The sequence below is a fragment of the Salmo salar genome, chromosome 15 (genome assembly GCF_965601325.2).
Source record: "Salmo salar chromosome 15, fSalSal1, whole genome shotgun sequence".
NCBI lineage: Eukaryota > Metazoa > Chordata > Actinopteri > Salmoniformes > Salmonidae > Salmo > Salmo salar.
The window spans coordinates 37630040-37657863 of NC_138305.1; the positions used below are offsets into that span (position 1 = coordinate 37630040).

At 41.0% G+C, this 27824-nt stretch overlaps 1 protein-coding gene across 1 annotated transcript; it reads right to left on the reverse strand.

Annotated features, from left to right (window-relative positions):
* Positions 1-255: 255 nt before the first annotated feature.
* LOC106571289 (gamma-aminobutyric acid receptor subunit rho-1) lies at positions 256-27608 on the reverse strand. Its single transcript, XM_014144185.3, has 10 exons — positions 27181-27608; positions 17642-17692; positions 16155-16261; positions 11164-11231; positions 10748-10971; positions 6636-6718; positions 6367-6507; positions 1868-2020; positions 1493-1689; positions 256-1354 (listed from the first exon to the last, which is right to left on the reverse strand). Exons 1-10 carry the CDS (start codon positions 27285-27287, stop codon positions 1061-1063), a joined length of 1425 nt encoding a protein of 474 aa, XP_013999660.1. The 5' UTR covers positions 27288-27608; the 3' UTR covers positions 256-1060.
* Between the last annotated feature and the right edge of the window lie 216 nt (positions 27609-27824).

A 27824-nucleotide genomic window follows, 5' to 3' on the forward strand; every position in this document is an offset into this window, starting at 1 on the left:
GTCATGGTCTGGGGCTGTGTGTCACAGCATCATAGGACTGAGCTTGTTATTGCAGGCAATCTCAATGCTGTGCGTTACAGGGAAGACATCCTCCTCCCTCATGTGGTACCCTTCCTGCAGGCTCATCCTGACATGACCCTCCAGCATGACAATGCCACCAGCCATACTGGTCGTTCTGTGCGTGATTTCCTGCAAGACAGGAATGTCAGTGTTCTGCCATGGCCAGCGAAGAGCCCGGATCTCAAACCCATTGAGCACGTCTGGGATCTGTTGGATCGGAGGGTGAGGGCTAGGGCCATTCCCCCCAGAAATGTCCGGGAACTTGCAGGTGCCTTGGTGGAAGAGTGGTGTAACATCTCACAGCAAGAACTGGCAAATCTGGTGCAGTCCATGTGGAGGAGATGCACTGCAGTACTTAATGCAGCTGGTGGCCACACCAGATACTGACTGTTACTTTTGATTTTGACCCACCCTTTGTTCAGGGACACATTATTCCATTTCTGTTAATCACATGTCTGTGGAACTTGTTCAGTTTATGTCTCAGTTGTTGAATCTTGTTATGTTCATACAAATATTTACACATGTTAAGTTTGCTGAAAATAAACGCAGTTGACAGTGAGAGGAAGTGTCTTTTTTTGCTGAGTTTATATTGGCAATGACAAACTTAATGACAGTTTTGCAATTCTAAATGTGGATAAAAACTCAATGAAGTTTTCAGCTATGGATACAAGCCAGCCCATTACTTATTAATCATTACATGAACTCATTACTTCCCTGGACATATAAAACACCGACATATAGGTGCTCAAAATGACAATAACTGCTGTGTTTGAGTCTGTGTGCTGTGCATGGCATGCCCTCTATATCTCAGGTACAGAAATCCAGGTACCATGGTTTAGCATTTTGCATCATCACATCATCAGAGTTATGGTTCCTTTCCAGGTGCATACACCCTGGGTATTTTCGTAGAAAAATAATATAATTAATATAACTCATTCGAATTAATATAATTAATTCTAGTTCTGTGGGTGTGTCTACCTCCATCCCATTCTGTGCCGCGTTAGAGGTAGCAGGACCAGTAGATGATGTTGAACAGAATATAGGACCCAGGGAAGATGACCCGGGAGTACTTGTCTATGGCGTGGGTGTCGATCCACATGCTGCTGTAAGCGCTGGAGCCCACGTGTCCTGTGATCTGGTCGTTCTCCTCAAAGTCCAGATGGACCATCATCCTTTGCTGCATTGCAGCGCCGTTCTCCATCAGCTCACCGCCATAGTTCCCAGTATTGTTGACATCATCCTCGCTGTAGCTACCCATCATGCCTGGGTGGGTCATGCCACAAGTGCAGGGCAGCTGCAGACAGACACAGAGACTGGATTAGATACCGAGCTACAGTACCCACATTTGAAATTGGAAACTCCTTCCCAAATCATCTTTTACAGGCTGAGAAACAGACTATTTGGATCCATGGAATGTTATAATGGTACTTACCCTTTCTCGTAGCTTTCTTTCCTTCCGTTCTTGCACCGTAGACAGGTAGTTCACTGCAGCGTACTCTATCACCGATAAGAACACAAACACAAAACTGACCCAGAGATAAATGTCCACAGCTTTGATGTAGGAAACCCTGGGCATGGAGGCGTTGACTCCAGTGATGATGGTGGACATGGTGAGCACTGTGGTGATACCTGGAGCACAGTACAACACACAACATCTGATCAGAAAGGTTAAAACTTAGGGATACAGCAGGATATTCTACTGAAGGCAGAATAGTAGAGGCTCTGTTATAATGAAACATGAATACAGTCGAAGACAGAATCATAATAAGCTTCGAACAAGATCCTGAACTACTAAGGGCTAACTCACCCAGAGGAACCCTGGCAGGTACGGCCCGGCGATCGATCCAGAAAGACACCCAGGACAACATGACCATCAGAGTGGCAGGGAAGTAGGTCTGCAGCAGGAAGAAGAAGATGTGGCGTCGCAGGGTGAAGTTGATGTACAGACGGTTGTACCAGCCTGGAGAGAAGAGGATCAGATTATTACATATGTTTAGTTATATACACTACCATTCAAAAGTTTGGGGTCACTTAGAAATGTCCTTGCTTTTGAAAGAAAAGCACATTTTTGTCCATTAAAATAATATCAAATTGATCAGAAATACAGTGTAGACATTGTTAATGTTGTAAATGACTATTGTAGCTGGAAACGGCTGATTGTTTATGTAATATCTACAGAGGCCCATTATCAGCAACCATCACTCCTGTGTTCCAAAAGCACGTTGTGTTAGCTAATCCAAGTTTATAATTTTAAAAGGCTAATTGATCATTAGAAAACCCTTTTGCCAAGTATGTTAGCACAGCTCAAAACTGTTGTGCTCATTAAAACCTCTTACATCTAGATGTTCCGCTAGCGGAACGCCTCGCCAATATCCAATGATAGAGCGTGGCGCGAATTACAAACACCTAAAAAAATCCCCAAACTTCAATTTTTCAAACATATGACTATTTTACACCATTTTAAAGACAAGACTCTCCTTTATCTAACCACATTGTCCAATTTCAAAAAGGCTTTACAACGAAAGCAAAACATTAAATTATGTCAGGAGAGTACCCAGCCAGAAATAATCACACACCCATTTTTCAAGCTAGCATATAATGTCACAAAAACCAAAACCACAGCTAAATGCAGCACTAACCTTTGATGATCTTCATCAGATGACGCTCCTAGGACATTATGTTATACAATACATGCATGTTTTGTTCAATCAAGTTCATATTTATATCAAAAACCAGCTTTTTACATTAGCATGTGACGTTCAGAACTAGCATACCCACCGAAAACTTCCGGTGAATTTACTAATTACTCACGATAAACGTTCACAAAAAACAAAACAATTATTTTAACCTGTTGGGGATAGGGGGCAGTATTTGCACGGCCGGAAAAAAAACGTACCCGATTTAATCTGGTTACTACTCCTGCCCAGTAACTAGAATATGCATATAATTGTTTGATTTGGATAGAAAACACCCTAAAGTTTCTAAAACTGTTTGAATGGTGTCTGTGAGTATAACAGAACTCATTTGGCAGGCCAAAACCTGAGAAGATTCCAAACAGGAAGCGCTCTCTCTGACTATTTCTTGGCCTTCTTGATCATCTCTATCCAAAACAGGGGATCTCTGGCATAACGTGAAATTTTCTAACGCTCCCATAGGCTCTCAGTAGGCGCCAGAACGTTGAATGCTGACTTTGCAGGCCATGGCTGAAAAACAGTAGCCGCATTTGGATAGTGTTCGATCTGAGAACAATGAGACTGGGGCGCATGCACGAGCCGACACCATGTTTTTATTTTTTCGTCTTTGAACGAAAACAGGGTTTCCCGATCGGAATATTATCGCTTTTTTATGAGAAAAATTGCATAAAAATTGATTTTAAACAGCGTTTGACATGCTTCGAAGTACGGTAATGGAATATTTTGAATTTTTTTGTCACGAAACGCGCCGGGCGCGTCACCCTTCTTTACCCTTCGGATAGTGTCTTGAATGCACGAAGAAAACGCCGCTATTTGGATATAACTATGGATTATTTGGAACCAAACCAACATTTGTTATTGAAGTAGAAGTCCTGGGAGTGCATTCTGACGAAGAACAGCAAAGGTAATCCAATTTTTCTAATAGTAAATCTGAGTTTGGTGAGTACCACACTTGGTGGGTGTCAAAATAGCTAGCCCGTGATGGCCGGGGCTATCTACTCAGAATATTGCAAAATGTGCTTTCACCGAAAAGCTATTTTAAAATCGGACACCGCGATTGCATAGAGGAGTTCTGTATCTATAATTCTTTAAATAATTGTTATGTTTTTTGTGAACGTTTATCGTGAGTAATTTAGTAAATTCAAGTGTTCGGTGGGAATGCTAGTCACATGCTAGTCACATGCTAATGTAAAGAGCTGGTTTTTGATATAAATATGAACTTGATTGAACAAAACATGCATGTATTGTATAACATAATGTCCTAGGAGTGTCATCTGATGAAGATCATCAAAGGTTAGTGCTGCATTTAGCTGTGGTTTGGGTTTATGTGACATTATATGCTAGCTTGAAAAATGGGTGTCTGATTATTTCTGGCTGGGTACTTTGCTGACATAATCTAATGTTTTGCTTTCGTTGTAAAGCCTTTTTGAAATCGGACAGTGTGGTTAGATTAACGAGAGTCTTGTCTTTAAAATGGTGTAAAATAGTCATATGTTTTAGAAATTGAAGTAATAGCATTTCTAAGGTATTTCAATATCGCGCCACGGGATTCCACTGGCTGTTGAGTAGGTGGGACGCAAGCGTCCCACCTAGCCCATAGAGGTTAAGAATTATAGATACAGAACTCCTCTATGCACTCGATGTGTCCGATTTTAAAATAGCTTTTCGGTGAAAGCACATTTTGCAATATTCTGAGTAGATAGCCCGGCCATCATGGCTAGCTATTTTGACACCCACCAAGTTTGGCACTTACCAAACTCAGATTTACTATAAGAAAAATTGGATTACCTTTGCTGTTCTTCGTCAGAATGCACTCCCAGGACTTCTACTTCAACACCCAATGTTGTTTTGGTTCCAAATAATCCATAGTCATATCCAAATAGTTGCGTTTCGTTCTTGTGTTCAAGACACTGTCCGAAGGGTGACGCGCCGGCGCGTATCATGACAAAATATTTCAAAATATTCCATTACCGTACTTCGAAGCATGTCAAACGCTGTTTAAAATCAATTTTTATGCGATTTTTCTCGTAAAATAGCGATAATATTCCAACCGGGAGACCTTGTTTTCGTTCAAACACTGAAAATAGAAAATGGAGTCTTCACATGCACGCGCGCCCGTGTCATTGTTCTCAGAACGACCACTTTCCAAAACCCCTACTGTTTTTCGCCCAGGGACTGCAGAGATCTCATTCCACGTTCTGAGAGCCTATGGGAGCCTTAGAAAATGTCACGTTACAGCAGAGATCCTCTATTTTCGATAAAGAGGCTATAGAAGGACAAGAAATGGTCAGACAGGGCACTTCCCATATAGAATCTTCTCAGGTTTTGGCCTGCCATATGAGTTCTGTTATACTCACAGACACCATTCAAACAGTTTTAGAAACTTTAGGGTGTTTTCTATCCAAATCAAATAATTATATGCATATTCTAGTTTCTGGGCAGGAGTAATAACCAGATTAAATCGGGTACGTTTTTTATCCGGCCGTGAAAATACTGCCCCCTATCCTAAACAGGTTAAAGAAGCAATAAAACTGGCCTTCTTTAGACTAGTTGAGTATCTGGAGCAGCAGCATTTGTGGGTTCGATTACAGGCTCAAAATGGCCAGAAACAATGAACTTTCTTCTGGAACTCGTCAGTCTATTCTTGTTCTGAGAAATGAAGGCTATTCCATGCGAGAAATTGCCAAGAAACTGAAGATCTCGTACAACGCTGTGTATTACTCCCTTCACAGAACAGGGCAAACTGTCTCCAACCAGAATAGACAGTGGGAGGCCTAGAAGGCCAGCATCACGGAGTCGCCTCTTCACTGTTGATGTTGAGACTGGTGTTTTGCGGGTACTATTTAATAAAGCTGCCAGTTGATGACTTATGAGGTGTCTGTTTCTCAAACTAGACACTCTAATGTACTTGTCCTCTTTCCCAGTTGTGCACCGGGCCTCCCACTCCTCTTTCTATTCTGGTTAGAGACAGTTTGCGCTGTTCTGTGAAGGGAGTAGAACACAGTGTTGTATGTTCTTCAGTTTCTTGGCAATTTCTCACATGGAATAGCCTTCATTTCTCAGAACAAGAATAGACTGACAAGTATCAGAAGAAGATTTTCAGAAGATTTTGAGCCTGCAATCGAACCCAAAAAATGCTGATACTCCAAATCCTCAACTCGTCTAAAGAAGGCCAGTTTTATTGCTTCTTTAAATCAGGACAACAGTTTTTAGCTGCACGAACAGCAAAAGGGTTTTCTAATGATCAGTTAGCCTTTTAAAATTATAAACTTGGATTAGCTAACACAACGTGCCATTGGAACACAGGAGTGATGGTTGCTGATAATGGGCCTCTGTACGCCCCTGTAGATATTGCATTAAAAATCATCCGTTTCCAGCTACAATAGTCATTTACAACATTAACAATGTCTACACTGTATTTCTGATCAATTTGATGCTATTTTAATGGACCAAAAATTTGCTTTACTTTAAAAAACAGGTACATTTCTAAGTGACCCCAAACTTTTGAACGGTAGTGTACATTGCATTGCCTGCATCACATTAACATTACAGAAACACAACCTTGATAAATCACAGTGAACAGCATGTGTGGTGTCAGTCTTCAGTGCTGTACCTGTGCTGCTGTAGAAGGATTTTTTGCTGGTGGTATGGAACTCCTGGATGAGGAACTGGGAGAGGGAGATCCTTTCGTCAGTACTCAGGGAATTGTTCCCTTTCTTCCAGTAGAGCATCAGGTCATCATCCGTGTACGCATCTGATAAGAAAGAGACATGCTGTTCAGTGTTCACCACTTGAAACAAATAGGTAGATTTTATGATGATTTGAATGTGACAGAAGAGAAAGAGTCAAAAGGGAAGTGACATCATTAGAGCAGAGACTCACAGCTCTCGATCTCCAGGGAGCAGGTCTGTGTGTCCAGAGGGAAGCGACTCAGGTCCATACTGCACATGGATGTCACCGTCACCCTGCATGAGAACAACAACACGGACAGTTGAGTATACCCAGATCGGTTTGTGCTTTTGTAACAGTGTAGGTTCCGTCCCTCCCTTCGCCCCAACCCGGGCTCGAACCAGGGACCCTTGCACACATCAACAACTGACACCCACGAAGCATCGTTACCCATCGCGCCACAAAAGCCGCGGCCCTTGCAACGCAAGGGGAAACCCTACTTCAGGTCTCAGAGCGAGTGACGTCACTGATTGAAACGTTATTAGCGCGCACCACCGCTAACTAACTAGCCATTTCACATCGGTTACACTTTTGCCAGTTCCATTGCAGTCATTGTCATTCATTGTCATGCCAAACATTGGCAAGGAGTTGACATTATATCACAAACAGACTGTTACTCAGGCTAAGCTGAGTATTCTGTTGGTCAAGCAATACACAGAGCGAGTGGCGAGCACCACCTGCATGTTATTTTGGCATTAATACGCAGTTTGCAAACTGTATTTTTATTTATTTAAATGGAGTTAATAAAGCCGCATATAAACATGGTCTCTTTTTTGTTTTCTTGAGTGAGGCAGCTCCAAAATGCAGGTGTTTCAGCCTAGCTCAGTGCTTTCTGTGGTGGTGGGGGAGCTAGCGGAAAATACTGAGCGTAGGGGTTGGTAATGTTCTCTAGTTGCGCCATGATTGGCTCAGTGTTCTGTCACTCATTGGGACTCTACGTCGCCGTAAAATCTATGGGTAGAGCCCGAAAATTCAAGCCCCTTGGGTGCTGCCATAGATTTACATTAGAAGTGCCCATCCAAGAAAGCTCAAGGTAATTGGCCACAGATAAAATTACGTCAAATCAGGTTATATCTACCGTAGCTTTGATTGGACTGATCCTGTCAACATCATATTTTCAAAATCTTAGCTAGCAAGCTAGCAGTCATCATGAATCATGTCGACAATCTACTGGCAAGTCGTTTTCATTCCTTGTCATATGATGAGAAATTATGAAGAGAAATTATAGATAAAACGTATCGGTGCTCATTGGCCATTGGAAATTACACAAGTTTGAAATTGCGAATTCAACAATGAGTGGTTTGGAAGGAATCAGTGGCTAACTGCAAGCGTTGCAAAGCAATCACTAGCCTGCTATTCAGTGGAGTGGGTGTTGGGTCTAAATCTGGGTTAAGGTCTCTTTTCCAAGCTTAAAATTATAAGCATTCAACACCATGGGCCATAAAAGGTTGAATACATTGACCATGCTGTCAATCCAGTGTGACTTCTGCCACATTCAAAACAACTGGAAACTCAGAACTGGTAAATCTCAGACTTCAGTGAGTTCAAGACAACTGGGAACTCTGGACAAAAAAAAAACGCTCTCTGACTGGGAAAATACATTTTGAACGGTCATCCAACTCGGAATTCCAAGTCGGGAACTCTGGAGTCTTTCTAGAGCTATGACCTGTATGTCTTGTAAGTTGCTGCATAAATTATGTAATATGCCAGGGAGATATGTATACTGTAGCTAAGAAAGTAATACTAAGTGTATGTTGTGTAGGAAGCTGTTAGTAGCCCATGTGCCTAACCCTAATAATTTGGTCCCTTTCCCCCTTCATAATTTAGCCTACTGTTCTGACTTGGTGTTGCACATGTAGCCTATAGCCTCTTTTACAGAAATGTAATCATCAAATATTGTAAGAGATTTCATTGTCTGCTTATATGCTCCCTTTATTTATCCGCCAGTTCTGACTTGGTATACAGGGAGAATACTATAACAACAGCCCATGTTCTGAAATCTGAATCTGTACATTTCAAAAGTGCTGAACAAATATTTATTTTGACATTATCTGTCCTAGCTTGCTCATTAATGTCTTAATCGAAATTACGGACTGCCTCTTATCCACTCGTCGTCCCCTTATGCCGTAGTTTGAACATCTCAATTGTCAGTAGAAACCACATTTGTTTAAGCAAGTCAGCCATATCAGCTATGTTTTTTTAAAAGGCAGTAAATGAATGAACTGTTTCGCTGCCAGATTAGGCTCCACTGATAGCCAGGTATAGCAGTGCTACGGATTCACCCCATGGTGCTGAAAAGAAACCTCTGCTTTCTTTTCAGCACTAGTTTGTGGGGGCCTACAGTGCAATTAATGTATTATTTAGTGTTGTCTTGTGTAGTGGCTTTGCTGGCATGCATCAAAACATTTTTGGGGGAGTTTTCCCCACCAAGATGTGCATGCTAAAATCGCCACTGGTTACAATTATAGTACAATTATTGTATTGTTTAGTGTTGTGTAGTATAGTGGCTTTGCTGGCATGCATCAACATTTTTTGGAAGAGTTTGCCCCAGAAAGATTTACATGCTAAAATCCCCACTGTACAGAGCAATGTAGTGTAATACAATAATGGCAAAGAGAAATCAGTTGGGGATGTGGGCGAATATGTGTTGTGTATATTATTAACTGGGTGGTTCGAGCCGTGAATGCTGATTGGCTGACAGCCGTGGTATATCAGACCGTATACCACAGGTATGACAAAACATTTATTTTTACTGCTCTAATTATTTTGGTAACCAGTTCATAATAGCAGTAAGGCGCCTCAGGGGTTTGTGGTATATTGCCAATATACCACGGCTAAGGCTGTATCCAGGCACTCCACATTGTGTCGTAGATAAGAACTGCCCTTAGCCGTGGTATATTTCAGACAGATACACAGAGTCAGGGGGTTGAGGAAATTCAGGGATAAATAGATAAAAATAGCCAAGATAATCCAGCACAGTGTAGAAGAGACCCGTCGCTACACAAGATCCTCTGGGAGGAAGATCCACATACAGTAAACAGTTAGTTACTCTCCCAATCTGCTTCCGTCTGGAACATAAATCTCTGGTTCCAGCCCTCTTGAGAGATTAACCCTACTGATGAGCCTGCATGGTATCTATAGTAGAACACACACACCACCCTGTCGCTCCACAAGTCCTATACATCTGTAAGAACAGAGAAATTCGCTAATACACCTCAAGATTGGTATTTACAGATGACCTATGTGTAAACCAGGGCATAGTTCAAAGTCTGTCTTGATGGCTATTTACACCATTATCTTAGTATGACCGCTGACACCACCAGTGATGGAAGTGTTCATGACGCTACTTTCTATCAGTGCCCACAGGTGTCAATAAGACTGTATGCAGTGTGTTCTGACTGCCAGCAGAGGAAGCTACTGACACAGACATCTTGATACTGGCTCTTGCTGCCAAGGCTCTCAAATGGACCAACTGTGGATTACAAGTCTCTTGGCTCCAGCATTCTGATTACTCACCAAAATGACAAACCCAATCTCTGTCTGCAGATTTACTATACTTTACTGACAGTTTCTCATCACATCGATCATGTTGTCATGAAATACAAACTGCACTTCTATTTGGTCAAGAGATATAAATAGGCACTTGGCCAGGACCCTGATCCATAACAGCATCACAGCATTTTTAAATGTGCAAATTGCTAATGAGAAAAACAAAGCATGAAAGTGTTGAATTTAGCTGCCTCAGCTGGCAGCTATGTGATTTGCGTAATGAAATCACTTTGGGGATAAATTGTAATTTGGCAAAGACTAGTGTTTATAAACAGCACAAGCTTCTCTTCAGTTGATTCCATTCCAAACAGTGATCAGACCTAGCTAGCTCATTTCACCCATCATTTGTAGGCTTTGTCTGGACTTATTTTACATAACAAGCTACTGTACCCACTAGAGTTCACAAGGGTATTTTGTGTGCCACAAAACTGTCTAAGCCTCCTGATGCCTAGCTTTGATGGTGGATGAGGTGAGTTCCCCCCTTACCATGTAAAGAGCTTTGAGTACCTCAGTAGGGAGAAAGGCGCTATATACTGGAAATCCAATCCACTATTAAATATTAACACAAGTTTTCCAGTCTCAGGCAAGGTTACTCATCCTGCAAGTGTGGTTCACCAAACCCTTTCTATTATACCAGTATGCTTCAAACTGGATTGCCAGTGTCAACCATGTAGCAAAGAACAAAACCAATGTTGGACTCTGACCAGGTGAATTACCTTAAGCTGTAGAGCACCTTGCCATCAGGGTAGACTCTCAGCATGACATTATCTGTGGTGGTGTCGTGTGTGAAAGACTTCTTGGAGTGGACAAAGAACAGGTCTGGCACCCAGATCTTCTTGACCAGGCGCCCGTCGAAGGTCATGCTCTTATTGGTGGTGCTGTGGAAAGAAAGGCGCTCATCTTTCCAGTAGTGCCTAATATACAGGGTCATGGTGAAGTCCTGAAACACAGAGCATGACAATGCTGCAATTTCAACAGAGCGATCACATATTAGTAACCACAATGAATGGGATACACTATAAATGTCTTCCCCTCTTCTTTCCAATTCATCAAATTAAAGTATGGTTGATCTATGAAGGACAGCTTTATTTTGGTTTACATCACAGCTTACAGAAAGTATAGAAACCCTTACCATGTCAACTTCTGAGATTGTGTCCAGACTTTCTACCTGAACATCAACTCCAACTTGAACAGTGTGTCCTGCAAAGATACATAACTCAAATCTTAGCTTAATTAAAACAATAAACATAATGCATATGTAAACAAAACCATTCAGATATGTTAATGGTAATGTAACTTGTTTCCATAAATAGCTTAAGTTGTTAATGGTTGGGGTAGATATGTGTATAGTTCATTTGTTTATTTAAGTCAGTCAAGCACCCAAGCTAACTGGCTAACATTGGCTAGCTTGCTAGCTACTTTACAGACACAGAGAAGTTCAGAAAACAGGTCACTCTGACCATTTTACTTGCCCTAGCAGAGCTGGTAAGACTTTTCATGTTATTAAGAGGGTTAGTGATTGTAACTGTGTTACTGGCAACAATTTAATTACGTTTTTAAACAATGTTTACTGGCACCTGTCATAACAACAGGCACGACATGTCGTTTGTAAATTCATCAATTATTCGGCACTCTGGCACTCTCAAACCAGAGTCTGGCACTCTCAAACCAGAGTGCTCTGAACTCGGAGTAGATAGCCAGAGTGAATTTACGAACACACCCTATTAACAGACAATACACACTTACATTCCCATGCCCTTATCACAGTCAACACACACATATTTGACATTTTATAGTAAAAATATAATGGAATATAACAGCATGAAATTGAAAGGATATTTTTTCCCAGACTGCAAAACGTGTGGAACCGTGGTCATTTAAAAAAGGTGATATTTTGGAACAGGCCCCTTATGCAAATGTTTTGATAGTTCAATTGGCATGAGTGGATTCTTTTTTTTTTACAAAATTCTTTGTACCGTAAATTCCGGACTATAAGCCGCAACTTTTTTCCCAGGCTTTGAACCTCGCGGCTTAAACAATGACGCGGCTAATATATGGATTTTTCATGCTTTCAAAAAAAAAAATCAAAAAAAAAACACACATTCTGTGACGTGCTCAGTTTTTTGGCGGCATGAAGCTTTCATTAGACCAATGAAATTGCCGAACGGGTTACGGTCAAACAACTTTTTTGTTTACTGTTTAGATTAAATCGAGCGCTCTCAAACTTCCCATCATTCTGATTACGTTAGTCATTTTGTCACCCTCATCATGGCAAAGACACGGAGAAATGCATATGATGCAGCTTTCAAGTTGAAGGCGATTGATCTGGCTGTTGGAAAAGGAAATAGAGCTGCTGCACGGGAGCTTGGTCTTAATGAGTCGATGATAAGACGTTGGAAACAGCAGTGTGAGGAATTGACTCAGTGGAAAAAGACAACTAAAGCTTACTGCAAATTTTTTCTTTTTGTTACAAGCCATGTTTCGTTAAAGCCTGTTTATTTTTGTTACAAGACGTGTTTCGTTAAAGCCTATTTATTTTTGTTACAAGCCGTGTTTCGTTAAAGCCTGTGTAAAGTTAATTTGTTTCAATGTACCGGTAGGCACCTGCAGCTTATAGACATGTGTGGCTTATTTATGTTAAAAATAATAATTTTGTAAAAATTCAGTGGGTGCGGCTTATATTCAGGTGCGCTTAATAGTCCGGAAATTACGGTAGATCTAATCTCTCAATGTTCATCTCAAAGTGCACCAGATTGATGCATTTAGCTGTTAAAATTCAAATGTTCTTCTTCTGGGGGAGAATGCCCCCAAACCTCCCTACCAGGGTTCCCCTCTGGCTTTGGGCTAAGCCCCCAATGTCCTCAAATCCTAGAAACGTCCCTGGGTAGGGATAGTCTTGATAGTACACAAATCAACACAGAGAAAAACAAAAAAGTCAATAGCTTGCTAAGATTATCTCTCCATTGTTGTAACAATGTAATAAAAGCTGTCTCGATTACGTAGCTGTATTTAGGGGACATTGTTATCTAGACAATTCTATTTAAAACAATGAGTTTTTGCCCCATTAGTCCCTTCATCCAGTGCCCTGCAAAAAAAACACAATTAGGCCACAGTGTTCCAAAAACCAACTCAGCCGTGCCAGACACAAACATATCTGGAGGCTCTCCAATATTTAGTGGTTGCATTTTATAATCCTTCCTGGGTTGAAATGTCATATTGCAGACAGCTGAAAGAGCTCATCTCCCTTAAAGGGATTTAAAAAGGAACCACTCATTTTGTTTGTGTATCCAATGAGGTAGCAATACAACATTTATTCATATCTCTTACATATACAGTACCAGTCATTCAAGGGTTTTTCTTTATTTTTACAATTTTCTACATTGTAGAATAATAGTGAAGACATCACAACTATGAAATAACATATGGAATTATGTAGTAACCAAAGAAGTGTTAAACAAATCAAAATATATTTAGATTTGAGATTCTTCAAAGTAGCCACCCTTTGCCTTGATGACAGCTTTGCACACTCTTGGCATTCTCTCAACCAGCTTCATGAGGAATGCTTTTCCAACAGTCTTGAAGGAGATCCCACATACTGTATGCTGAGCACTTGTTGGCTGCTTTTCCTTCACTCTGTGGTCCAACTCATCCCAAACCCTCTGAATTGGGTTGAGATCAAGTGATTGTGGATGCCAGGTAATCTGATGCAGCACTCCATCACTCTCTTTGGTCAAATAGCCCTTACACAGCCTGGAGGTGTATTTTGGGTCATTGTCCTGTTGAAAAACAAATGATAGTCCCACTAAGCACAAACCAGATGGTATGGCGTATCGCTGAAGAATGCTGTGGTAGCCATGCTGGTTAAGGGTGCCTTGAATTCTAAATAAATCACAGACAGTGTCACCAGCAAAACTCCCCCACAACATTACACCTCCTCCTCCATGCTTTACGGTGGGAAGTGGGAACCACACATGCGGAGACCATTCGTTCACCTACTCTGCGTCTCACAAAGACAAGGCGGTTGGAACCAAAAATCTGAAATTTGAACTCATCAGACCAAAGGACAGATTTCCACCGGTCTAATGTCCATTGCCCAAGCAACTCTCTTTTTATTATTGGTGTCCTTTAGTAGTGGTTTCTTTGCAGTAATTCGACCATGAAGGCCTGATTCACGCAGTTTCTTCTGAACAGTTGGTGTTGAAATGTGTCTGTTACTTGAAGTCTGTGAAGCATTTATTTGGGCTGTAATCTGAGGTGAAGTTAAGTCTAATGAACTTATCCTCGGCAGCAGAGGTATCTCTGTAACTTCCTTTCCTGTGGCGGTCCTCACGAGAGCCAGTTTCATCATAGCGCTTGATGGTTTTTGCGACTGCACTTGAAGAAACTTTCAAAGTTCTTTACATGGACTGTTTTTGCCATAATATGGACTTGGTCTTTTACCAAATAGGGCTATCTTCTGTATACCACCCCGACCTTGTCACAACACAACTGATTGTCTCAAATGCATTAAGAAGAAAAGAAATTCCACAAATTAACTTGTAACAAGGCACACCTGTTAATTGAAATGCATTCCAGGTGACTACCTCATGAAGCTAGTTGTGAGGGAATGCCAAGTGTGTGCAAAGCTGTCATCAAGGTAAAGGGTGGCTACTTTGAAGAATCTCAAATATAAAATATATTTTTATTTGTTTATCACTTTTTTGGTTACTACATGATTCCATGTGTGTTATTTCATAGTTTGTATGTCTTCACTACTTTCTACAATGTAGAAAATAACCACTCCAACCACTCCACACATTTCTTGTTAACAAACTATAGTTTTGGCAAGTCGGTTAGGACATACATCTACTTTGTGCATGACACAAGTCATTTTTCCAACAATTGTTTACAGACAGATTATTTCACTTAAAATTCACTGTATCACAATTCCAGTGATGTATCACAATTCCAATTCCCCTGAGGGGCCCCAGTGTTGAGGATCAGCATAGCAGACGTGTTGTTGCCTACCTTTACCACCTCGGGGTGGCCCGTCAGGAAGTCCAGAATCCAGTTGCAGAGGGAGGTGTTTAGTCCCAGGTTCATTAGCTTAGTGATGAGCTTCATGGACACTATGGTGTTGAATGCTGAGCTGTAGTCCATGAACAGCCTTCTCACATAGGTGTTCATTTTGTCCAGGTGGGAAAGGGCAGGGTGGAGTGCGATTGAGATTGTGTCATCTGTGGATCTGTTGGGGCAGTATGCGAATTGGAGTTGGTCTAGGGTATCCGGGAGGATGCTGTTGATGTGAGCCATGACCAGCCTTTCAAAGCAAGGAAGTGAAGGCAGGTTACCTTCGCTTCCTTGGGCACAGGGACTATGGGGGTCTGCTTGAAACATGTTGGTATTACAGACTCAGTCACGGAGAGGTTGAAAATGTCACTGAAGACACTTGCCAGTTGGTCCACACATGCTTTGAGTACACGTCCTGGTAATCCATCTGGCCCCACGGCTTTGTGAATGTTGACCTGTTTAAAGGTCTTGCTCACCTCGGCTACCGATGCGATTTAAATTATCTTTCAACAAAATAATGTTCTGTTTCTAACAACAGAAACAATTTCAGAACAATCTGAGTTGGTGGGTGTTGAAATCCTCTTGCTTTTTGAGATGGAACGACCCATACGTGTACATCCGCTTCTAATGTATCTGCTTCCCATGGGGCCCTTGGGAAGGGCCCGTAAGTAAGCATTTCACTGTTAGTCTATACCTGTTGTTTTCAATGCATGACTTACACTTAACAATGAGTCATGATTAAGTAATTATGATACTTTTTTTAATTGAACCTTTATTTAACTTGGCAAGTCAGTTAAGAACAAATTCTTATTTACAATGACGGCCTACCCCGGCCAAACCCGGACGACACTGGACCAATTGTGCGCCGCCCTATGGGACTCCCAATCAAGGTCGGATGTGATGCAGCCTGGATTTGACACCTCTTGCACTGAGATGCTGTGTCTTAGACCACTGCACCACTCGGCAGCCCAAAAATAAGAGTTGTCATCAAATATCAGCGAACTCTAGAATTTTACCAATGATGATGATTATGATTTGTACGTCACACAGTAAAGCACTGTTAAAAAATCTCACCTCCAAAGCCAGGCCTCATTGTGAAGTCGTGGTCATTTATGCTTAAGAGCTGCTCTGACTTTGTCATGGTAGTTTTGGTCATATCTGGACTTCTTCTCAGTATAGGGCTGTGAGGAGTGGAGAAACATGATCAATGAAACAATCAATATTTAAAATTACACTTCTTGTCATTGTCTCTGAACCTCTATAGCATACTGACTAGTCCCAGATGTTTTTGTGTGCTTGCCAATTCCCTGTCATTGTCAAAGCAAACATGATTAGCATGACAGTGAGTGATGAGAAGTTGGCATGAATGCACAAACAGACTGGCACTCAGCCTATATCAAGACCACTTATCCTATGGAATGGGGCCATACACAGACACACACAACACGTGTCTAGCCTCCCCCCATTGTCATCAGAAGTTAAAGAGGCTTACCAGCTATAAGCTTATCAGGATGTCCATAGAATTTCGATCATATTCATGAGGATTAATTCATTAGGGTAGTCTTTTTTCATATACATTTGGAGCTATACATCACAGGGTATATGAATTTGCCCTGACCCTGCCCATACTAAGGATAAGGCTAGATTGCACAAGGTTTAGCTAGATGCTTCAAAGCCAACTATTTTATACTCTGAGTATACTTTAACAAAAGCTGTGATCTTAGACCTATTCGCAAGGGACTAGTATTACTATAGAACGTTGGTTATGTCTTTATTATCCCAGCATGACTGTTTTTATAGTGGATGAGTCGGACAGGATTTGTTTTACCAAACTGCCCCTGTAATTATTATTTTTCCTCATTCAAAATTGACCGTTATGACGGAAGCCTGGAGGCTCCGTCATAACGGTCAAGGAATAGCCTAATATTGGCCTATTGGTCTTCAGTTCGGAGAAAGTCTAAATAATAATACATATCAATAAGAACCATGAACTGTAACCTATGCAGACATTTAATTAACTGACATATTTGGCAATTTATTAATTCATTGGCACAATAGCATCCACTTTTTTTTTAAAGGAAGTATGGCACTAGGAAAGTTGATATGTGACAAAACAGATCAGTCATCTGTAGGCTACATACACTTTGTTTTAAACATACATTTTCCCATGTCCTTACCCATGGGTGCAGCACCTGTTAAACTCTGTAATATCCCTCAAAACACAGGGATGACGATTCGCACGGGATAGGTATTATCAGTTGACTTGGGAGATTGCCGAAAAACAGTAGGTTTTTAGTGCTCGGATAATAACCTTTCTGCCAAGTAAAAATAACTGACATGACAAATTCGGACGAAACTAAAAAGACGGATGTGGTGATTTGTGCTCGTGCACATAATTACATTACCTGAGGTTCCCCATTAAATCTTATCCCATCCAAATAGGGCTTTAAATAAGTAAATAACTAAGTAAATAATCCTGTGGTAATAGCTGCTTTGTTCCCCTAAATCAGATCCTCTCGACTATCTGTCTGTAACATTGTATTTAGACGAAGGATTCTTACCTGCTAACTTTTTGACGTCCTTGTACAGTCGATGGTACTTCTCGTATGAATCTATAAGAAAAACAAGAAAAATGAGATGTAAAGGAGACTATATTCAACATCATAGACCATTCCAACAGCTCATCAGAAGAGTTTGTCAGAAGTCCCCTGTGCATCTTAAAAAATAACACAACAATCAATTTGGAACAGCACTCGTCCACTTGTTGGTAGTATTGTAGAACACAGTATTGCTTAAAGCATTGCTTGAAAGTGGGAAGTACAGTATGATAGGGCCCTGGTCAAATGTAGTGCACTATATGGGTGATTCTATAAAAGTGGTGCAAATTGGGGGTTGGTTATTCTAATTTTTGAAGCGCACATCTCTTCCAACATACAGTATGTCAAACAGAGAGATCTACTACTCACACTTTGTTTGTATTGCATATTTGAAAACACTGTCCTAAATTGCTTGTTAGGCACTAAATTTGTCACTACCGAAATGTAGTGAAAAAGTTGCAGTAAAGGGAGAACCATGCACAGTAGTGATCAGATTCACTTTATAAATTGTATTTGTATACAAAATTTACTAAATAGTTAAAACATGATTTTTAACCGGATTTTCAAAACCTTTAAATTGAATTCAGAGAAATATATTTATTGTTCTCTGTAAATTGTTCAATGTCAATTGTATGAATCTGAAACCTATTGATTGATTGAATTACTTATGCATCTAATTAAATATTGTAACTTTTTTTTCTCACTAATTAAGCATTGCCACTTTTCCTAACTCTATTTTGGCACAGTAACAGCCATTTCGGTGTCATTTGAATATCATAGTGATATATAGAGGACTCTTGATGGATATATTGCCATTGAGGGCTTCCATCATCTTAAGGTAGTCAACTGGATGGAGATTCCTATGGGTTGGGAGCGATCAGCCAATGATCAGAGAGCATTGTCTTCTTCTTCAAGTTGGGTTGCCTATGGTTTGTAAACCGAAGATTAAGGTCTTGTCCGAAATCATGATCCAAGACCAAGATTTAAACCAGGACATTGGTCCCAAGATCTAGACCCAGACCCAGTGAGTTGAGCTTGAATTGTTCACCGTGAGCGTTTGTTTCCTGAGTGAGTCTGAGACTTAGTATTTGTTGTTTTCGGTGATAGAGTACGCTGCAGTGAACTACCTGTCTACGGTGCAAGAACGGGAAGGAAAGAAAGCTACGAGAAAGGGTAAGTGCCATTATATAATTCCATGGATCCAAATAGTCTGTTTCTCAGCCTGTTAAAGATGCTTTGGGAAGGAGTTTCCAATTTCAAATGTGGGTACTGTAGCTCGGTATCTAATCCAGTCTCTGTGTCTGTCTGCAGCTGCCCTGCACCTGTGGCATGACCCACCCAGGCATGATGGGTAGCTACAGTGAGGATGATGTCAACAATACTGGGAACTATGGCGGTGAGCCGATGGAGAACAGCGCTGCAATGCAGCAAAGGATGATGGTCCATCTGGACTTTGAGGAGGACGACCAGATCACAGGACACGTGGGCTCCAGCGCTTACAGCAGCATGTGGATCGACACCCACGCCATAGACAAGTACTCCCTGGTCATCTTCCCTGGGTCCTATATTCTGCTCAACATCATCTACTGGTCCTGCTACCTTTAACGCTGCACAGAATGGGATGGAGGTAGACATCCTCACAGAACTAGAATGAATTCAATTAATTCAAATGAGTTATATTAATTATATTATTTTTCGACGAAAATACCCAGGGTGTATGCACCTGGAAAGGAACCACAACTCTGACGATGTGATGATGCAAAATGCTAAACCATGGTACCTGGATTTCTGTACCTGAGATATAGAGGGCATGCCATGCACAGCACACAGACTCAAACACAGCAGTTATTGTCATTTTGAACACCTATATGTCAGTGTTTTATATGTCCAGGGAAGTAATGAGTTCATGTAATGATTAATAAGTAATGGGCTGGCTTGTATCCATAGCTGAAAACTTCATTGAGTTTTTATCCACATTGAGAATTGCAAAACTGTCATTAAGTTTAGTTGTCATTGCCACTATAAAAAAGAAATTTCCTCTCACTGTCAACTGCGTTTATTTTCAGCAAACTTAACATGTGTAAATATTTGTATGAACACAACAAGATTCAACAACTGAGACATAAACTGAACAAGTTCCACAGACACGTGATTAACAGAAATTGAATAATGTGTACCTGAACAGAGGGGGGGTCAAAATCAAAAGTAACAGTCAGTATCTGGTGTGGCCACCAGCTGCATTAAGTACTGCAGTGCATCTCCTCCACATGGACTGCACCAGATTTGCCAGTTCTTGCTGTGAGATGTTACCTCACTCTTCCACCAAGGCACCTGTAAGTTCCCGGACATTTCTGGGGGGAATGGACCTAGCCCTCACCCTCCGATCCAACAGATCCCAGACGTGCTCAATGGGATTGAGATCCGGGCTCTTCGCTGGCCATGGGAGAACACTGACATTCCTGTCTTGCAGAAAATCACGCACAGAACGACCACTATGGCTGGTGGCATTGTCATGCTGGAGGGTCATGTCAGGATGAGCCTGCAGGAAGGGTACCACACGAGGGAGGAGGATGTCTTCCCTGTAATGCACAGCGTTGAGATTGCCTGCAATGACAAGCTCAGTCCGATGGCTGTGACACACCGCCCCAGACCATGCCGGACCGTCCACCTCCAAATCGATCCCGCTCCAGAGTACAGGCCTCGGTGTAACGCTTATTCCTTTGATAATAAACGCAAATCCGACCATGAGACAAAACTGCGACTTGTCAGTGAAGAGCACTTTTTGTCAGTCCTGTCTGGTCCAGTGACGGTGGGATTGTGCCCATAGGCGACGTTGTTGCCGGTGATGTCTGGTGAGGACCTGCCTTACAACAGGCCTACAAGCCATCAGTCCAGCCTCTCTCAGCCTATTGCGGACAGTCTGACCTCTGATGGAGGGATTGTGCGTTCCTGGTGTACCTCAGGCAGTTGTTGTTGCCATCCTGTACCTGTCCCGCAGGTGTGATGTTCGGATGTACCAATCCTGTGCAGGTGCTGTTACATGTGGTCTGCCACTGCGAGGACAATCAGCTGTCTGTCCTGTCTTCCTGTAGCGCTGTCTTAGGCGTCTCACAGTATGGACATTGCAATTTATTGCCCTGGCCACATCTGCAGTCCTCATGCCTCCATGCAGCATGCCTGAGGCACGTTCACACAGATGAGCAGGAACCCTGGACATCTTTTTTTTGTTTGTTTTTCAGAGTCAGTAGAAAGGCCTCTTTAGTGTCCTAAGTTTTCAGAACTGTGACCTTAATTGCCTTCCGTCTGTAAGCTGTTAGTGTCTTAACGACCGTTCCACAGGTGCATGTTCAGTAATTGTTGATGGTTCATTGAATAAGCGTGGGAAACAGTGTTTAAACCCTTTACAATGAAGATCTGTGAAGTTATTTGGATTTTTACGAATTATCTTTGAAAGACAGGGTCCTGGAAAAGGGACGTTTCTTTTTTTGCTCAGTTTAAGATGCTATATTGGATTGTTGGAAGATATGAGAACTAATGCAAAAGTCACACTACAGTAGAATAACGCATTCCCTAAAAATCTTAACATTACATTTGATCATCATCATCATCATACAGTTTCATGCAGAGCTATCCATTATGTTAGTCATTATCAAATCAAAGTTTATTGGTTGCGTACACAGATTTGCAGGTGCTCTGGCAGGTGCAGTGAAATGCTTATGTTACAAGCTCCAATAGTGCAGTAGGATGTCTCGCAGATACAATAAAAATACACAAATAAGAAAAAAAATCCAAACAAGAATTCAAGAAATAACAATCCAAGTAGATACAGTATGTTTCAGTGAGCATGTGTGAGCAGTATGTTAAAGACACAAAGTAAAGGTCACTCGAAAGCATCAATAATTGTACTTTTGTGAGCCAGTATAGGTTCTTGAGGTTGTTTAAGTTAGGGAACAAAGCTATACCAAATACTTTCTGTACCAATAAGTACATTATTGTGCAGTTTGTATGAGATCAGATATACAGTAGCATCCAGAATTGCATGTCTTGACAAATGTGAAATGTAATGTATATCAAAACAAATGGTGTCCAAATGGTTATTTCAAACTGTGCTATACAATGTCGGGATAATTTTGTGTATTGTGGTTTCAAATGGACCATTACACCTATTTTTATTGTGTCCCTTCTCTGGGTATGCTTGAATATGTATTGAATAACTACTTAATAACAGTACATGTACAGTATTTTAGCATAAATCTGTCAACTGATGAAAAATATTTTTTCTTCTTACATTATCTCCTGCACTTCTTTCAGTTTCTCACCACCCTTCCCATCTATTTTAGTGTTTGATTCAACATGTGTGACAGGTAAATGGGCTATTGACATGATGCTTTTGTAACTCAGTTTCTGAAACAATAAGTAATTGATTAAAATGTTTTCTTCTATTTGCTCTTCATGAATTCTGTACATTGTTCTTACATTTAATTAATAGGCGTCTGTTCAGATATGATAATGACTGCTTCATTCACATGCAATGAAATTTAACGGATGAATAGACTGAAGAAAACCCCCCAAATGATGAGCATCAGTAGACTTTTATCAGATGTATAATTAAATTCCCTGAATGGAGATATATAAACCTTCCTTTCCAATGCATGTAGGCTTATCTAATGCAACATTGAAAATTGCCAGCAGCATACCACCCTGCATACCACTGCTGGCTTGCTTCTGAAGCTAAGCAGGGTTGGTCCTGGTCAGTCCCTGGATGGGATACCAGATGCTGCTGGAAGTGGTGTTCGAGGGCCAGTAGGAGGCATTCTTTCCTCTGGTCTAGAAAACATCCCAATGCCCCAGGGCAGTAATTGGGGATACTGCCCTGTGTAGGGTGCTGTCTTTCGGATGGGACGTTAAACAGGTGTCCTGACTCTCTGAGATCATTAAAGATACCATGGCACTTATTGTAAGAGTAGGGGTGTTAACCCTGGTGTCCTGGCAAAATTCCCAATCTGGCCCTCAAACTGTCACCTAATAATCCCCAGTTTACAATTGACTCATTCATTCCTCTCTCCAGTAACTATTCCCCAGGTCATTTGCTGTAAATGAGAATGTGTTTTCACGGGTACTATTTAATAAACCTGCCAGTTGAGGACTTGTGAGGCGTCTGTTTACAAACTAGACACTAATGTTCTTGCCCAGTTGTGCAGTGTTAGTTTAGTCCAGGCAGCTGCTAGGACTACTCATCACCATGTAATATGAGTCTGCAGGTTAAAAGCTCTATCTATGCAGATTAAAAGCTCTATCTGCGCAGGTTAAAAGCTCTATCTATGCAGATTAAAAGCTCTATCTGCGCAGGTTAAAAGCTCTATCTATGCAGATTAAAAGCTCTATCTGCGCAGGTTAAAAGCTCTATCTATGCAGATTAAAAGCTCTATCTGTGCAGGTTAAAAGCGCTATCTCTGCAGGTTAAAAGCTCTATCTATGCAGATTAAAAGCTCTATCTGCGCAGGTTTAAAGCACTTTAGGAGAATATTCACCAGGCTATTAGAACAGTCACTGCTTTAGCAGGGAGGGATTCACTGATGTAATCTTTTTTTCTATAAATATATCTTAATCTGGGAATTATGATATGATTCTCTCATGACATACAAGTTTCATAAAAATGTTTTTATTATGTAATTCGTTTCAGAATGACAGTAAGCAAATTCAGTTTGCAGATGATTTTTGAATTGCTTTAGAATGCGTCAAGTCAGAGCTTGACTGTTTTGGTCCATTTATGATTTGCAATGAATATCCAATTTAAGACAATCTTATTTGTAGAGTCCCTTCAACAACCTAGTTTGATATCAGTATACACTAACGTAAACCCTTTATGCCTACAAATTCAAAGCAGTGTTAAAAATCGAATCAACATTTATTGGTCATGTACATAGATTTGCAGATGTTATCGCAGGTGTGGCGAAATGCTTCTGCTTCTAGCTCCAGCAGTGCAGTAACACCTAGGGAAAGGCATTACTCTGAAAGAACTCATGGCAAGCAGAGAGAATTATGGGTGACCTACCTACCCAAATCTGGTTGACCTAAAAATCTAAAAACATGCCGACACAGATGTGCAAGTTCTTTTCCTATTTTGACTAAAAATGGTCAAATCATGCTCAAACATCATGCATCCTGAGCGAAAATCATGCTGTTCAAATCCACTGGAATCGTCACACACATATACAGTTGGAGTAAATCAATGACATATTCTTCTCACAAGGTCAGACACGATTAATGTTGGGACTATGATCCGCTCTAGGTATTTTAAAGTAAAGTAAAGGAAGAAGGTGTACACTGGGTGTCACAAAGAGAAATTATGAGGAAAAGCAACTTCATCTCAACTCAGCAAATGCCCCCGGGGTTTTTGGAACATTACAGTATCAATGATTAAATTGTTATAGGCAGGCACTGACTGAATTGGTAATATTATGGTCTTCAATGATGATCAGAGTTCCCATGCCCTTCTATAGTCATAAGGGTTTGGCCCATCAGCAGAAGGGTGAGGTCAGCATATCCATTTGTGGTTTAACACAGGGTTTCCCGAACTCGGGCCGTTCTGTGCCATATGTCAACCATTAAACCAGGGTTTCTCAAACTCGGCCCTGGGGTCCTCCCTGGATGCACATTTAGTTTTTTGGCCTAGCACTACAAAGCGAATTAAAATAATCAAAGCTTGATGATGAGTTGGTTATTTGAATCGATGCAATATCTGGGAACTAAAATAAACACATCCAATCCGAGGTCTAAAAGAGTACAACATTTATCCCCCCCAGCCCCCTCACAATCCTCACATTAAAAACACTATAAAAACAGGCTAATTATTATGCAAAAGGTCCAAAATGTGATGGTTTTGCTCTAAGCATTAGACAACATAAAACAGTGAGAAGCAGCTATACAGAAATGTGGTGAGAGGATAGCATTAAGAAATGTAGTTTGGTTTTATAACTAAACTAAGGTTCAAGGATCAAAGCAATTGGAGCTTTGAGGGATACAGGAGATCATCGCTACTTTAAACATAGTGGTTATAGAGATTAGTGTACTGTGGGCCCCGTGCGGATTTGTGCAATACAGTGCAAGACACACAGATAATGCCTGTTTGAATACATTGGGTCAATATGACCCAATGATTAATGTATTTTGTTGCAGCTTGTGAGATGGACTTGGATGTGTTGCGATGTGATTGGCCTGGACAAGCACTGGTAAAAAGCCATGGTGATGGCTAAACGTGCTGCGACCAATATCAGTTTCTGGACCTCGAGGTCACTGATGTAATTAGAACACCTGCTGTCTCAATATTCCTGGGGCACTAAGTTCCTGTATGTGCCCAGCTTGCCCTGACAGTGCCCACCATTGATGTGAAGTGACGTGAGGGGTTCAGAGCATGGTGAAGAGGCACTGTAGGGATAGGCTTGTTCTGTTTAGTCAGGTTGAAGCTGCGGTAGGCACTGCTATTCTGCAAGAGTGTATAGACTATGACATACTGTATGCAGCACAAATGGAGCTAATTCCTAATCTATAAAATCAACCAATCTAGACGGTGACATCATTGATGTATTAAAAATCCCTTTTAATTACACTGGGATTTTGCTCTTTTGCTTTCCAATCAAATAACCTCCAGGCAGCAAAGCCACAACAATAACAATAAACAAAATAGCACAGATTACGTAATCTGAGTAAGTGATTTTTCTAACCACGAACTGTCCCCTTGTCACCAACAATCCCCTCTATACTGTATCACGCATCAGCATTCCATCCAAGCCACCTAAACAATACAGACTGGCACATAAAATACATAGCATAATACAGAATTATTAAATACTGACATTTCTATAAATATTCCCTTCAAAAATTATAACATCTGGTAATTCAGGTATTTTTTTTATCTAGTTATGTAGATCTATGGTTATATAGAGCAGTCCTTGAATGAATTACAGAAAGAAAGTGTTTGGGTGAAAACGCTCATTTTTAAAAGTGAATGTTCTGTTACCTAAATAATGTTGTTGACTCATCTTATACTCATATCTGTGGCCAAAGCATAAATTGGAGAGAAACCCCCACCTCAAACTTGTATCTCAAACAGACCGTTTAAAAATGCCTGCTATTTCCACATAGAGAATGATGTCATCCTGCCTCAATGGCTGCGCTGGCCAATCAGTGGTCTACTCACGTGAATATTTTTTAAACGTCTAATGACCGGGGGATGGGTTTCTACTAAGCTAACCTATGTAATTGGGGCGGCAGGTAGCCTAGTGCTTAGAGCATTGGGTCAGTATCCGAAAGGTTGCTGGATTGAATCCCGAGCTGACAAAGTTTTAAAAAATCTACCATTCTGCCCCTGAACAAGGCGGTTAAACAGTAGTCTGTCATTGTAAATAAGAATTTGTTCTTAACTGACTTGCCTAGTAAAATATATAAATATATTTTAAGATGGTCACACCAAGGATCATTTAGCTATTTGATTTAGAATTGTAGGACCCCTGTAAAGAAAACATATATACAAGATATTTGATCAAACATTGAATTTGGCCCTTCTGCTTTTAGCCCAGGATCTTTATTCATTTTTTACCCATATTTAATCCCTAAAGTACTTCCATATATATATATACCTCCATGAATTTTTTTAACTGGTACTGGGCTACCTTCAGACAAGTTTTGTGAGGCTTGTGGGCCTAGAGCAAAACAACCCACATGTATGTGTTCGTGAGAGTCTCATCTTCCCATAGAGGGGTCATATTAGTTTGTAGCCCAAACAGTCCGTACGCTCCTAAAAGTTTTCGTGAGCAGACCGATTTTAGTCTCCTGGTCTGAGAAACACCGCTGTAGCTCTACCACCTTCCACCGCAGATGCAGAAAAAGGCCGACATTTGCGGATGCGGTGGATTGAGAAGCATCCCATGCAAAAAACATTCATTTTGATGGGGACTTTTGTTTTATGATAATTCGATTTTCGAGGGGGAAATGGACATCTACTCTAGGGGGTTCAATGACCGGTATATGCCCACACCATTCTGTTGTTGGGTTATGCTGACACTATTCAAACACAGAAAATCAGCTTTTTAACGTACTTAATTACAACAACAAAAAAGTATTTCACTATTGTAATGAATTATTGGTCACATTTAATAGAAATCTGGAAACACTGGACAGTTACCTTAAATCAGATATAAAGGGCATGCTGTTCCAACAGTGCAGCGCAAGTGATTGTCATATTGAGCGTCACTGATAGCACATCAATTAATTACAGTCCTCTCACGCTTTTTATCGATTGTCGTTTAGCCTATACCCGCCAATAATAGGCCTACCCACAGCATAGGTTGATGCAGTTAAAACTTTCACAAGAAGCAAGAGCGTGTTTCTCAGAATTCATTAGCTTATAGATCCTAGGCATATCAATGCACATCTTGACATTATGATCATTTCAGTCACATCTACACTCATCAATCATTGAAAGCCTAAATATTGCAGGCTACCTGATTTGGCTGTTGGTCTGACGCACGTGCCCCCTCCGACCAACTGACCTCCCAGAAGCACCGACCATCCAGACAAGTAGCAGCAGTAGTAGGACATCCGTGGGCATAATTTCCAAACTGACAGCGTTCTGGACCCAGTTGTCCAAAAGTCCAGTTTCAGAAAATAAAGGCTACAGTGAAAACGTTTTACGTGCCTCGGGCATGATCCTTGGTAGGCTAAAGTTCGCGCCAAATCAATGTGAATTACTACAGACACATATACACACTGAAACATCCCACTGTATTTGATCTCACTGGCGGAAAGCAATTTCGTCTAAACCTATAAATCCTTCCACGTCAGATGGCTCGGATTTTCTCCCTATCAGTATATGTGAGCATATAGCCTACGCCCTGTTTTCGTCTGTCAAGAGCGGATTCCATTTGCCAGGTTAAAAGGTGAGCCCAGTTCTCAGAAATTAGAGATTCCCGTCCCTACACCCTAGCCTAAAGATATTTACGTATTTGAGCACATGATATGATATTGTTAGGCTATAGGGCGGGAATTATTGAAAATGATCATGTGGGCTGGACTGCCTCAGAACACCTGACATGTGGCAAAGGAACATACACTCTACCAAAAGTCTTGAAATACACCTTTTCATAAA